This window comes from Mangifera indica, chromosome 7, assembly GCF_011075055.1.
Source record: "Mangifera indica cultivar Alphonso chromosome 7, CATAS_Mindica_2.1, whole genome shotgun sequence".
In the NCBI taxonomy this organism is placed as follows: domain Eukaryota; kingdom Viridiplantae; phylum Streptophyta; class Magnoliopsida; order Sapindales; family Anacardiaceae; genus Mangifera; species Mangifera indica.
The window spans coordinates 19,273,833-19,287,109 of NC_058143.1; the positions used below are offsets into that span (position 1 = coordinate 19,273,833).

Here is a 13,277-nt window from a genome sequence, read left to right on the forward strand (position 1 = left end):
AAGTTCTCTTCTTAGGATATTGAGCAGTTATGCTGCTCCCAATAATCAATCTTATTGAAGCAACGTACAAAAATAATCATTTAAAATATAGTAGTTTATTTTAACATTTTCTTCTTCTCCACAAGTATCGAGAAAAGTAGAAAATTGACAACAATATATTAACTTGTGAACACTAACTCCTGCAGCCTCCCATCATTAACCTTAACTTTATTGTGAAGCGGTAATTTTGAGCATGGACTGTGCATCAATGGGTGGCAAACTAGATTGGCAAAAGCTTTGCCATGCTTCCTGCTTCTGCTCTTCATTTTCAGTAAATGCATTGTACATGGAAATTACAGTACTTCTTGCTGCTTCTCTTGCCTCAGGAAGTCTGTCCTTCAACAATTCGGCTGATATTTGAACCAGTAAAACCAACCCAAACTCTTTCATTTCTTCGGCCCCCTGGAATTGTTCATTACGCTTCATTGTAAAGGACAGTTAAAAAAGAAAAAGAAAAAAGTACTAACAATACATCAAAGATTATACCATCCTGGAGACACATTTAGAAATGGACACGGCTGCTTTTGCCCTGACTCTAAGGTTGGTGTGGCTAACATATGTCTTGAGCTTATGAAGCAGAGGCAGAGGAGTAATGAACCCCACCATTGAGTTCAGCGTCCTGTCGGCTTCTTCACAAACAAACTTCTTATCTTGGGAAGCTTTAAGCAGTAGCTGAAGTAGCTGTAAACCCAAAACAAAAACCAACTCATTTAACGATCATATAGACCATGACTGTACATTCTAAACCAGTAAAATCAGAAGGGAAAATTTACCATGTTGTCAAATGCAGTAGAATTGGTTGCGTCGAGTAATTTATCCCCGAAGGCATTGAAAATATCAGAAGCAGCCATGATAGATGTCTTACACAAAGCGCTTCTTGGGTTCTTCATAGCCTTTACCACTACTGCCATCACTTTCTCCCTGTAAAAATAACCATTTCATGCAAGTTAGCCGACTGCCCTCCCCATCAAAACTGACACATAAACTCAAAGTTCTTCCAGAGAAAATGGTTTCTTACAAAATAGGGGCCAAGAGAGAGGAGTGAAACAATGCAAATCGCCTGGCATTATTAAGCGATTCGCAAACCTTTGTCCAATCCTTTGAATCTACTCCTTCAACTAAGCTCTTAAATTTCATAACGCCAAAAAAACGAAAAGCAGAAAAAAGGAATTGGGTCCGCGCTAAACTTGATAGAATTTGAAAAAAAAAAAAACCATAAATAAAGAGAGACGGTTTACTGTTATCTTGGACTCTGGATCAGGTATGGCTTCGAGATTCTCAGATGGGATGTAATCAATAGCTGCATCTGAAGATGGTGGCAATGGAGCCTTATTTTCATCATTTACTCCAAAATCAGGCTGTTTTTGGATTTGAACTGCGATTTTCACCTGCTTTTTGGGCCTCTCTGGTGTAGTTGTTGGAAGCGCATTATCGATGGGTCTCAACGCCATTAACAGCGAAAGAAGAAGAAGAAGACTGTAAACTTTCAAATATTAAAGAGAGTGATTCAAGATTCTCTAATCGCAAATAAAGAAGGTAAATAGAGGTTGCTAATCGTACATACGTGCTCCGCCTTTCGAAAATTTGAAATTTAAAAGAAAGTTAAAAGAGACGTTAGGGCTTTTTAATAACGGTCATAATCAGTGCAACTCTTAAGGTCGCAAATATGGGGCCCGGTCCTTGGTCCAGGTCTAACGCGGAGGGTTTAGTTGGTCAAACCCAGGCTATTAGATCCGCCGCTCAAGGCTTTGGGCTTGGCCTTAGAGCTAGAGCTTTTTTGCCGTACTCAGACCACGGAACCTGCGATGAGTACCACCATCCTACTGCAACACGTGGCCGTGTTGTCATCATCCCTTTATAAATTAAATTTCTTTTAAAGAAAGCTGGGTTTAAATCGAAATTGGTTTCAACAAAATGAGCCAAATTCTCTAGCTTGACATTGAGTAAATTGGATCGAATTCATCTAATTGTTGGAAAATCCTTGACAAATTTGTTTTATTTGATGATTATTCGTCTTTTTTAATATTTTTTTATATTTTTTATCATGATTAACTTTTTTTTTAGTGCTTTTGGATTATTTTTTCGATAATCTTATTGTTAACTCAAGTTAGATTGTTTGAACTTGAGATGAGTTAAAGTCAATTTCTATTCAAACTCAATTAAATTTGAATCTAATCTTAATTGTGAATCAAGCTAAACGGCAATTTTGCTTTGTGGGAAGTAAAATATGGTTTCAGAAATTATTTTTTTATGATGTTGAAAGCAGAAGAATATATTTGTTCTGTAATTTAAAGGGTTTTAATTTTACCATATGAAATCTCCTAAGTTCATAACAAAGTATATGAAGTGAACAACGAGCAAAAGCATCATTCACACTATTTTGACACAAAAACATTAGTCTTTCATGCATAAAACTTGTGTGAATCTTAACTGTCAACCTCCAAGTATTTCCAAGTAGAGTCATAAGACTAAACAGTTTTGAGACTCAAGTCTTGTCATATGCCTTGACAATAACAGATACAACTTGCAAGTGACTGTGGCCCAAAATATAGGAAGAAAGCATGGCAGTTAGCTCTGCGTTGTTTTTATCATCAGCTAGGCAGCTAATTTTCAGTTTTGTGGCAAAGTCTCAAGGGCCTTTGGTGACATTCTACACCAGTTCGAACAAGTTCAACTTTCAATTGAGCATTATAACTTTGATCCCAACTCGAGTCAATTAGTGAGAAGAGTTTAAGTCAAGTAATGACACTGGAAAGCTAACAACAAAATTCAGTTCATTCATTTTATAAGACTGACAGATACATTAGTAATAGAAATTAGAAAAGAGGAATCGAGGATACACAAATCGAGTGGAATCAATCAACTAGGTAAAAGAGTTCAAGTCAAGTAATGACACTGGAAAGTTTACAACAAAATTCAATTCATTCATGTTATAAGACTGATAAGTTGCTCACAGCAACTCTGCTGAAAGCAACTTAAAACCAGTAAGAAAGGGATGAGATGAATACTTGTTACCAAGCTGCTGTCCAACAAATTGTGCATCAGCAAGGAAAATAATATGCCCTGGTGGCTCAGAAATTCTCCCTGTAAACCAGATCGACTGAGTCCTTAACAGGCATATAAAATAGAATAACACGATGTTACCAAGATCTTGCAGTATGTTGAGACTTAATAGTTTCCCCCGGAACAGCCCCGACAATAGCTGCCTGCTTGAGACACTCAGCTTTATGAAGTGCTTTAAAGGAACAACACAATTTTTGGTATGAATACTAAAACCTTTCTGTCTGGTTTCCTCAAAAAGCGCACAAGCATCCAGTGCTCTATATGCATGGCTCAAACCTTCTATGATAGTATTCTAACTAGAAGAATCAGGTTTACCCCTGTTTGCCTTGAACCACTCAAAAAGCCCATTAGTCTCTATAATATTCCCTGCGTTTGCAAGTACTGAGAGCATGGTAGTGTAGGTGATGGAATTAAGTTCTAAACCTTGCTTTTGCATCTCTTGCCAAAACACAAAGACCAATTATGATAATAATATATGTTACATGGTTAGGAGTGCATTTCAAGTCTTTAATGAATTGAAAGCAGACAAAGGCTTCATGATAATGTATTGTCAGGTGTCAAATCTTTCTGCATCAACTCTCCTATGATTATATATGCTCATCAATACTACCAACTTTCCCAAAACCATCGACCTGACTAGTATGTATAGCTACATTTAATTCTATGCCTTTTGATTTTGCTTCTTTGAAAAGCATGCAAGCTTCATAAGCCTGTCAAATTTAGCGACCCGTCAATGACAGAACCACAGGTAACAACAGTGGGGTGTTGACCTTTCGTCTTCATTTCCTCCAGCAACTGGTAAGTTTTGTTCACCTTACCTCACTTGCAGAATCCATCAATAACGGTGTTTAAGCATGGGTGTCCAGAACACAACCTTGCTCCTTCATTGGATAGAAACACTGATAGGTTTCATGGGCAAAACCTGCTTTCACAAGGCCATGAATCAGGATGGAATAACTCGGTACATTGGAAATGAATCTCTGAGCCTTTATTTCCTCAAACAAAGCCCTGTCTTTCTCATTTTCCAGAGCTTTGAAAACACCCATGTAGGTGTTAAGGAGCATCAAATCAGGAGAACAATCACTGTGGAACATTTCCTTGTATATTTTGTGACCATCCTCCTTCCTGCCACACTTGATAAAATTTCTAATGAGAGATGTGTATATAATAGCATTTGGAACCTGATCAGAATCCAATATCTTTTCATAAAGCCCGTATGCATCATCCACTCTACCATGCTTGCCCACGCCATCTATAAGTGAACAAAAAGTTACAGCATCTGGGTGGCAGATTTATAGTCCGTTCCTTCAAAAATAGAACAAGCTTCTTCAAGCCTTTGAGCTTTACAGAGTCTATCAACCATCATGTTTACAGTCACCACATTAGGAAACAAGCCAGTTTCTTGCATGGCATCCCTAACCTTCAAAGCAGCCACTCTCTTCTGCTTCCCCAGGCAAGTAAGAATGCAATTATATGCAACGACACTTGGTATGCACCCCTTTGCTTTTTGCCTTTCAATTAAACTGTATGCTTCATTAAACATTCTAGATAAGCCATATTGCATCATCATGGTTTTAGACACATAAACACATGGAACTTCCCTGCTTTCATCCGTCTGCTCAAATATTGCCACAGCTTCCTCAAGTCTAATAGCATTGCAGAGAACCCCTATCACACTAGTATAAGTTACACTGTCAGGTGCCAGCCCATTTACTTTCATCTGTGAAGACTTTCCAGGCAATATCTACCCTTCCTACCTTACCAAAACAATCTATACATACATTATAAAGAACAACATCAACATGAAAAGAGTGGTTCTTCATCTCATCCAACAGGGAGAGAGCAGCATCAACGCTACCGTCCTTGGCAAAAACATGGATAATAGTTGCAAACAGATGGACTCTAACTGCATAACCTAGCTCCTGCATTTGATGAAAGAGAGCAAGCGTGAGATCAGATTCATGAACTGCAGAAAGAGCGCCAATCAAGGCTCCGTAAGCTGAAAAAGCAGTCCTGCATTTGAATTTCCTCATGACAAAAAGCAGGCCTGAATTTGAACTAAAATGAACTACCACTCCTGCAAGCACCACCACAAACAGCAGCTACAAATTATGATTTCAAATCATGCAAAGTTATGTGTTAGAAAAAACGAGCCTCACAACATTTAGATTCACCTGGGTTGCGTAAGAGCGTCTTCATTTTTTACATGTCCAAGCTGCCACTCCGAACTGCCACTCTCCTTTAAATTTACTTGGGCTCCATCAAAAGAAAAACTCTTTTAACCGTGATTGTTTGGATGCAATGAAAGTGCGATAGAAAACTATAATTTCACTAAGATGAAGCGAGGAAATTTCGAGAGAATTCACATACCTTGAAGAGAAACCACAGAGGACTTTGATTCTGAAAGAGGGCCATGTTCAGTTCAGACGGAGAAACAATGAAACGACATCATTTAACCTTAAATTATCAAAACACATCGTTTTTTCAGTTTTCATTTCAGCGGGAACAAAACGCTGCGTTTCATTCATGTTTCTTTCTTTGTCTTTGGTCCCATCCCTCTCACAGGCCACAGCACACAGATAGATACATGTACAAATACAATTCACAGAGCCAGCTCTTCCACAAGCAATGTCTTCTCAGATCTCCATTCTCTCTTAGTGAACCAAACTGACTTTACACGTGTCATATTATGGAACCGCAGTACTCCAAGCCCCGATTGTACGGGCCCCATCCGCAAATCAAATTGACGATTCCGCCGTCGCAGCTCTCCGATAACGACCGCAGCAGCAGCGAGCTGCGTGCGCTCGATTGTAATCTAACGGCTCTATGCGATCACATCCAAATGGAGGGCTTCAATTCCGGTTCGTTCTCCGATATCGTCGTTCATGCGATGGGGTCCACCTACCATTTACATCGTTTAATCCTCTCTCGCAGCTCATACTTTAGGTATTCGTATTTGAAAATTTTGTTTCAAGTTTTACTCAGAAACTAACTTTAATTTGAAATATTGATTTTAATTAATATAATGTGAAGGAACATGTTACATGATCCATGGAAAGAAGCCACTGCTCCAGTGGTGACCTTACATGTAGATGACAAGAATGTGAATGGTGAAGCAATTGCTATGGCTTTGGCTTATTTATATGGCCATCACCCAAAGCTTAATGATACTAACGCGTTTCGGGTTCTGGCTGCTGCTTCATTTCTTGACCTTCAGGTAGAAAAAAATCTTTTGTTTTGTTTGTAAAATTTGATTATGTTAGTGTTTTTTTTTTTTTTTATATATATAATTACGAATTGATGTTCTCACGGTTACAGGATTTGTGTGCAATATGCACGGATTTCATTATATCTGAGCTGTGGACTTCGAATTTCTTAGCTTATCAGGTTGAAAATGCTGTTATTTACCATACTTTCAATGCCATCATTGTTTCTTTAGTTGCTGAAACTGTGCTTACTTTTAATTTCAGGTATTTGCTGAGAATCAAGATTATGGGATACATGGAGAACGTGTAAGAAATGCTTGTTGGGGTTACCTTTGTCAAAGTGGCGCCATGGAATTGAAAGAGGTATGTGTTCCAGCTTGCAATCACTAAATGTCAAAGTAAGAATGTGATGTGAAGCTAGGAAAAATAGTTTTGTTTATTAGATTATAGTTCTCAGAGTGCAATAAGATTGAAACTTCAAGTTGTTATTTTGTTTTTACTTCCTTTGTCAATTAGGCATCTTATAATCCTAGTAGCTAGGGTCTAATGTAAGGTATTAAGTGTATGTGTGGGGTTTCAGTGGGTTGCTTGATCGGTTGTTATCCTCACTGTTAATTTTTTTAAGCCTTTTTTATACCTACTTTAAAATTCCTTTTCACTTTTTAATTTCTATCCCTTTTTCTTTCTTTCTTTCTTTCTTTCTTTTTTTCTTTTTATGAAACACTGGTCCATTTTGGAGCACTTGTTCAGGTTTAGGGTACAAATTTAGTAATAAGGCATGATGCTTTAATTAGATGGAAAATTAGATGAAGGAATCATTCTATGGTTTACATTTTTAAATATATCCCCCACAATTTTATAGTTTTCTAGAGAAAACAAAAAAAAAAAAAAAGAAAGAAAGAATCATACCTTCTATGATAAACTCTGCTACTAAATTGAAAACAATTTTCACTTCACTGCTACTTGATTTTGATAACCTTGTCATACATGTTGCTCGTTTAGTAAAAGGACTTAGCCTTATCAGTTTAACTAAATGATAATGACCCATACTGTCCAACAGATTCCCCCTGTAGCTTCTTATGTACATAAAGCTACAAATATGTTTCCAATTGTAACTTCCTGGTTCAATTTTCTGAAGATTTTACTTATGTTTACATTTTTTTTTTTAAATTTGATTTTTCATCTTTCATAATTTTTTTATTGATTCTCTCAATAACGAAAAAGGTTCTTCCAAAACTTTCCTCTCAAAGTTTGCATGCATTGCTGACCTCAGATGAACTTTGGATACCTAATGAAGAAAAACGGTAAGAACTATAGGCACTAAATGGTTTTGTGGTTCAAGTTCTAAACTCCTGTAAGTTGGATAACTCTTCTTTTTTTTTTTTTTTGTACCTTTTAAAATTAAGGTTTGAGCTGGCTTTGTATGCATTCCTCGCGAAAGGTGCATTTTGTAAGGTAGAACATTTTGAGCAAGGAAGTTCGAGTTCTTATATGGGAACAGGTATACCTTCTGATTCTTGTAAAGTAATGGGAACAAATTTGACCAATAGCTGCATGAATAAGAGGTTAGAATCTGAACTAGGATGCCTAAACTTAACAGATGATGTGGAGAGCCATAATATGGCTCATAAACTCCTGGTTGAGCTTGCAGACTGTGTAGTTGACCTACAGACAGGAGTTTCTGATTCCAAGCAACAGATGCAACAAGCTGTATACACTCACCCAAAATTGGAACCTGTATACCCCAACAATATGAATCAGTCTTCATCTTTGGATAGCTCATATTCAGATACAGAGAGAAATAGGACTTCTTGTTCTTATGTAACGCCAATTGGAGTTGGAACCAGTGGGCTTGGGGCTAGTGGTGTTGCTATGGAGGGACCATCTGAAGAAGGCTCATGCTACCATTTGAATGATAATAGTTGGCTTGCAAGTGACCAATCGAAGCATTGTTCTTCAATGGGCTCTTCATGTAATGGGATTATGATGAATGATTGGGGAAGATGTGGCATGCCTGGTCTTTCATGGGGTGGCAGGGTTGTGGATAGAAGACAGGTAAAAGGTTATGCGAAAGGAAACTGTGGGGTTCATGGTGAGGAATATAATGCTTTTTTCAATGTATTTGAAGGTGGTTCTCTTTTATACTGCAACATGTCTTTTGAGGCACTTTTAAATGTTAGAAAGCAGCTTGAAGAACTGGGATTTCCTTGCAAAGCTGTAAATGATGGCCTTTGGCTGCAGGTTTGTTATTAAAACCTGTTTGCTTCTATTATTAAATGTCAATTCCTATGTACTATGAATTCCTCTCGAAAGTGAGGATGATAAATGTCCTTAAAACCGTAGGATCCCTTGCTGCTCTGTGATTGCACATAAACAAGTTGTTTTACCACCTGGTTTATTGTTTAATCTTAAGTCATTGATTCCTTTAATCCAAAAATATTATATATCAGAGCACCGTTGGACCAAAAAAGCATAACTACAGTTTGAAAATGACCATTAAGAATTTAGGATTCTTGGAAAGAATGGCTTCAAACCCTCGTTTTTCTTGCTTCCACTGGAAGTTTGGATATTGATTCTGATCCCACTACAGAGCCTTTTTCCCTCTACAAACTGTCGCTTTTGCTTCCAGCTTATACAAGGATATTAATTTTTTAATTTTTATGCCTGTCTTGTAGATGCTCTTGACACAGAGGGTGCAAGAAATTGTTGCTGACACTTGCAAAAATTGCTGCCACCCTAGTATGGCTTGCACTTGCAGGCAACCTTTTGGATTTTCTCAGGGGGTTACTGCTACTGGTTATTTTATGCATGAACATGATCAGAATATTTCACCTGGAAACGTTGGGAACATATACGTTGCCGATTCTTCTCAAGGAGTAGGAAATGGCCTCTTAAGGCCTGTAAGAGTTCATGTTAGGGGCCCAATTGATGGGCTTGCAGGTATTGGACGTGGAACTACATTTGTGCCAGCATCTGCTTGGCCTCCAACACGTTTTGTCTTTTCCCGAGTGCCCTTTGGTGTGGGCAATAGACATTGTCAGCAATCCCCAGCTAATGATGACACAGAGGCTAGAACTGACCACAATGGAGGCCTACCTGGTGATGGACTGACAGCTATAGTTGGGTTAAGTCAAGGAGGGAGCAACTCTGCTAATGTTCAGGGAGAGCAAACAGAGAGGGATTATGAGACTGATCTGCAAAGCAGATTGTCAGGAACTTCCATTTCAGGGCCAAGTACTAGTGGTATGTCCATGCAGATGCTAGAGTCACCAGAACATGCTATTGGAATTGAGTGGGAGAATGCAGGCAGTTCTTCAATATCATTGGATATGAAAACGCCTCTGAGTCACTTTCCTCCTTTTCGTTTTGGGTAATTATTCTTGCTTTGCATAGCCAATAATGCATATTCTACTTGATAGTTGTATATAGAGAACTGTCCGCTGGTTATGCAGGGTTGAATTTGAGGATGTGCACAGGCTCAATGATGGGCAAGTTAAGCACTCTCCAGAATATTTTTATGCAGGTTCCTTGTGGAAGGTATTCATTCATATAATAAAATTCTGAAGTTTGTGGGATCTTTTCTTCCAGTTGTCATTGTCTGGTAGAGATCTTCTTCATATGTGTTATTTGAATTTTTAGGTTAGTGTTCAGGCATTCAATGATGAAGATCCTCAAGGACGCCGAACTCTTGGTAATGTTGTATATCATAGAAATATTCTCCTTGGAAACCATTTATATGTGTCCATCAGAATCACAATAGATTAATGTACAATTTCAGGATTGTTTCTTCATCGTCGGAAGGCAGAGATTACTGATTCTCTGAGAAAGGTTAGCCTTAATCTTGGTACACTAAAGCAGGATATTTTGTCCCTCTGTTAGTGTGCTGTCCTTTATATGCTCAAATTTGCCTCTTATTTGATCATCTTTTCCATGGCTGCCACTGTGGACTTCCTGTTTTCAGATTCATACATACGTAGATTCTCGCGAAAAGGTTACTGCTCGATATCAGGTAATAACCATGTCAGCCGTCTGTTTTCATACTTTTTAAGTTAACTACTTAATATCACAAAATGGCATTTGTTATGAGTATATCTTGTGGCTGTTACTAGTTGATTTGTCCATCAAAGAGAGAGGTCATGGTGTTTGGAAGCTTCAAACAAAGGGGCACTCTTTTGCCAAAAGCTCCAAAGGGATGGGGTTGGCGTACAGCCCTGTTGTTCGACGAGCTAGCTGATCTTCTCATTAATGGAACCTTGAGAGTGGCCGCTGTCGTACAGCTAGTATGAAAGTATTATACATGGTACTTCACCTACTCCTAGCTGAATTGAAATAATTTTAAAAAATCCACAGGCTTTCTGACTCTGTGTTCTTCTCATTTGTTGTTTCAGACGTAGACCGCAACAGCTAGTAGTTTTTCTTTATTTGCCTCAGCCGAGGTGCTTTGCTAGTGTAAGGATGAATAATATTCGAACTCATAACCGAGCAGCCTTTCTTTCATGGTTTGTTTTCTTTTCTTTTCCCTTTTTATCCTATTGTTAATACATGTGAAGCAAAGTTGATAAATTAAACACATTTGTTACTCTTGTCATAGTATAAATTTACATATCCCCCTCTTGCTCTTATTCCTGTTGGAAATTATCGAGAAAGAAAGGTTGTAAAAGATGATGATGAAGGATGGTAAAAGAAGTCCAAGAAGATAATCTGATGGCTATTTCAATTGATTTGGCTTAAACTTAAGCTTAGTCTATATCAATTCGAATTCAACTCATTTCAATCCAAATACGAAGCTGAGCCAGCTCCAACCCTAAGCACATCACCTGGGCAATGGAGATATGGCTAAAACAAATTCCACATGCTATCAATCATGAAATTTTTTTTTTCAGTTTACAACATTTTATCATCAATGAGGTCTTCGCCCACAGACAACAAAGAAAAATCTAAATCTAAATCTAAATTTCAATCTAGCCTTAACACATCTCAGCCCAAAGCATAAATAACTTGATTAGAGAATTAGCTACTACAATCACTATTGCTGTTATTATTGTCATTGCCATTATTCCTGTGATGATGATTACTTACATTAACGGTTCTCCTTCCATGCTTCAACTGTGAAATCTCCAACTGGGTCTTCATAAGAAACTGCATCCTCTGCAACTCCAGCTCTTTAGCAAACTTCATCCTCTGCTTCTCCATCTCCACAACTTGCTGTAACTTGGCACTCTCAGCTTGTTCATAAGCTTCCCCAAACTTCAATATGGCTCGTGTCAACATCCTCACTGACTCACCCCAACCACCCTTCTCTTTTCTCCCTTTCCCTAAATCCACCGCCACTCTTATCCTCTTGGCCGGAGGAAAACTGTCCATTGAATCTCTCGATTCCTCCTCCGATTCATCAGACTGTGTCTCCACGGCTGCCGCCGTGCCAGTCTTACCACTCCTTTTCCTCAAATGAATCTGATGCTGATTTTTGACCGCAGCCACCATCGGAGTTCTTATTCCAACAGGAATTCCCATTGGTACTCTTGAACTAACTGTAGCTGGAGGTGTTATTGCTGGCGGTATTGCCAGTGGTACCGGCATTTTCGCAGTCGTACCAATTAACTGATCGAGTTTTTCATAGAAAACCCATTTACTAGCTCCTCCACCTGACATAATTTTAGCTTTTTCTAATTTATACTTTTTCTTCACCGTATCTATTCGATTCTTGCATTGAATGTCAGTCTTTGGAGTCTTCGTATAATCCTCTCGACTACTCACAATATCGGCAACTTCTTTCCAATGCTTCTGCTTCAAGTTCCCTCTACTTAGCTCCAAGTACCGTTCTCCCCACGCGTCTATCAACACCGCAGTGGCTGCTTCGCTCCAACAGTCTTCTCTCCCACCACCACCGCCATTTTTCGGCGGCGGCGGCGGAGCCACTGTTATACTGTGCTGTTGTTGCTGCTGCGGTAGTTGTTGTTGACTTGGTGGTGCAGCCGCCGCAACTGTCACTGATATCCGTTCGTTTGGCGGTGACTGACATGACGGAGACGGAGACCCGGCTGCCGATGGCGACGGAGGTGAGTGCATCTCATCGTCTTCCTCCATCGGATCTGTTACGGTTTCTGTGAACCGGAAAAATAAACTAGATCTGATTTGGGAAACGAAGTAAAGAAAGCGCAGTAGGGCTGACCAATCAGTGAAAGACGGGACACGTGGCAGGGAAATTAGTTAAAAAGGGTGAGGTGGAGGGACGTGATTGGTGGATTAGTTAAGGGCTCCGTCACCGGCGTGAATGTCGTGTTTTTAGCTTCACTCGATTCGCCCCCACCAAAATATTTACAAACATGAGATACATGAATGCTGACTGAGCGAGCGAGTTAATAATTTTGTGATAAAATTTTATCGCTTGATAGGTTTCGGCCGAACTACCTCCTTCGTAATTGATGTCGACGACGACGTTTCTGCCTTGTACTGTGCTTGAAATAGGTTCACATTTTGACTTCGCTTTCCGGGGCCACCTTCTCTAGTGCAATTCATTAACTGGTCCTGTCCAAATCCATTTCCAAAGTTTGAAATATTTTTTTGGCCAACTAACTAATTTCCACCCAAGTTTAGGTGCGATTTCAAAATCGTACCTATGAGATTTTAAAAACTCAAAATCTCATTTATTGATCAATTAGAGTTAAAATTTTCAGTTAAATACAAGAGTAAAATCGTTATTTTATTAATAATATTATAAAATTATAAAATTCATTACATTTTTCTCTCTTAAGTTTTAAAAATTAACATTTTACCTCTCCAAAAGTTTTTAAACTTTGAAAAAATATATTTTTTCCTCGAAAACCTTTGAATTTTTTTTCCTTCAACCACTTTCTCCGACGATCTGGAAAAGACAATTACTAAGTTTGTTTGCTGACGAAGAGATTACAGATCTCTTTGTCGACGAGGAGATCTGGACGCTTCGTCATCTCTTTGTTGACGAAGAGT

The 13,277-nt window shown here is 38.6% G+C and overlaps 3 protein-coding genes and 1 pseudogene across 4 annotated transcripts; 1 reads left to right on the forward strand and 3 right to left on the reverse strand.

Annotated features, from left to right (window-relative positions):
• Positions 1 to 82: 82 nt before the first annotated feature.
• Positions 83 to 1,631, reverse strand: LOC123221322 (TOG array regulator of axonemal microtubules protein 1). Its single transcript, XM_044644143.1, has 5 exons — positions 1,278 to 1,631; positions 1,058 to 1,164; positions 813 to 960; positions 526 to 720; positions 83 to 441 (listed from the first exon to the last, which is right to left on the reverse strand). Exons 1-5 carry the CDS (start codon positions 1,488 to 1,490, stop codon positions 208 to 210), a joined length of 897 nt encoding a protein of 298 aa, XP_044500078.1. The 5' UTR covers positions 1,491 to 1,631; the 3' UTR covers positions 83 to 207.
• A 1,165-nt stretch (positions 1,632 to 2,796) lies between these two features.
• Positions 2,797 to 5,488, reverse strand: LOC123221349 (annotated as a pseudogene).
• Positions 5,489 to 5,727: 239 nt separating this feature from the next.
• LOC123221348 lies at positions 5,728 to 10,930 on the forward strand. 2 transcript variants are annotated; one of them, XM_044644194.1, is made up of 14 exons: positions 5,728 to 6,048; positions 6,136 to 6,319; positions 6,421 to 6,489; positions 6,573 to 6,671; positions 7,533 to 7,612; positions 7,715 to 7,809; positions 7,909 to 8,549; positions 8,984 to 9,678; positions 9,761 to 9,845; positions 9,948 to 9,999; positions 10,087 to 10,136; positions 10,270 to 10,317; positions 10,418 to 10,608; positions 10,697 to 10,930. In XM_044644194.1, the coding sequence occupies exons 1-13, from the start codon at positions 5,792 to 5,794 to the stop codon at positions 10,592 to 10,594; spliced, it is 2,532 nt and encodes an 843-aa protein (XP_044500129.1). In that variant the 5' UTR covers positions 5,728 to 5,791; the 3' UTR covers positions 10,595 to 10,608; positions 10,697 to 10,930. The 2 variants fall into 2 exon arrangements, with proteins under 2 accessions (XP_044500129.1, XP_044500128.1); XM_044644193.1 differs by having other exon boundaries at positions 7,715 to 8,549.
• A 123-nt stretch (positions 10,931 to 11,053) lies between these two features.
• On the reverse strand, positions 11,054 to 12,827 carry LOC123221351 (trihelix transcription factor ASIL2-like). The gene has a single exon (XM_044644197.1). It carries the CDS (start codon positions 12,393 to 12,395, stop codon positions 11,319 to 11,321), a length of 1,077 nt encoding a protein of 358 aa, XP_044500132.1. The 5' UTR covers positions 12,396 to 12,827; the 3' UTR covers positions 11,054 to 11,318.
• Positions 12,828 to 13,277: the final 450 nt, after the last annotated feature.

What these genes read in the sequence shown, in the direction of transcription:
- LOC123221322 (XM_044644143.1), bottom strand. Translation starts at nt 1,490, where the DNA reads ATGGCGTTGAGACCCATCGATAATGCGCTTCCAACAACTACACCAGAG. An exon ending in TCTCTCTTGGCCCCTATTTT is followed by an intron (nt 961 to 1,057) that starts GTAAGAAACCAT and finishes TTATTTTTACAG; the next exon opens with GGAGAAAGTGATGGCAGTAG. An exon ending in CTAAATGTGTCTCCAGGATG is followed by an intron (nt 442 to 525) that starts GTATAATCTTTG and finishes GAACAATTCCAG; the next exon opens with GGGGCCGAAGAAATGAAAGA.
- LOC123221348 (XM_044644193.1), top strand. Translation starts at nt 5,792, where the DNA reads ATGGAACCGCAGTACTCCAAGCCCCGATTGTACGGGCCCCATCCGCAA. An exon ending in TCTCGCAGCTCATACTTTAG is followed by an intron (nt 6,049 to 6,135) that starts GTATTCGTATTT and finishes TATAATGTGAAG; the next exon opens with GAACATGTTACATGATCCAT. An exon ending in CTTCATTTCTTGACCTTCAG is followed by an intron (nt 6,320 to 6,420) that starts GTAGAAAAAAAT and finishes TCACGGTTACAG; the next exon opens with GATTTGTGTGCAATATGCAC.
- LOC123221351 (XM_044644197.1), bottom strand. Translation starts at nt 12,395, where the DNA reads ATGGAGGAAGACGATGAGATGCACTCACCTCCGTCGCCATCGGCAGCC.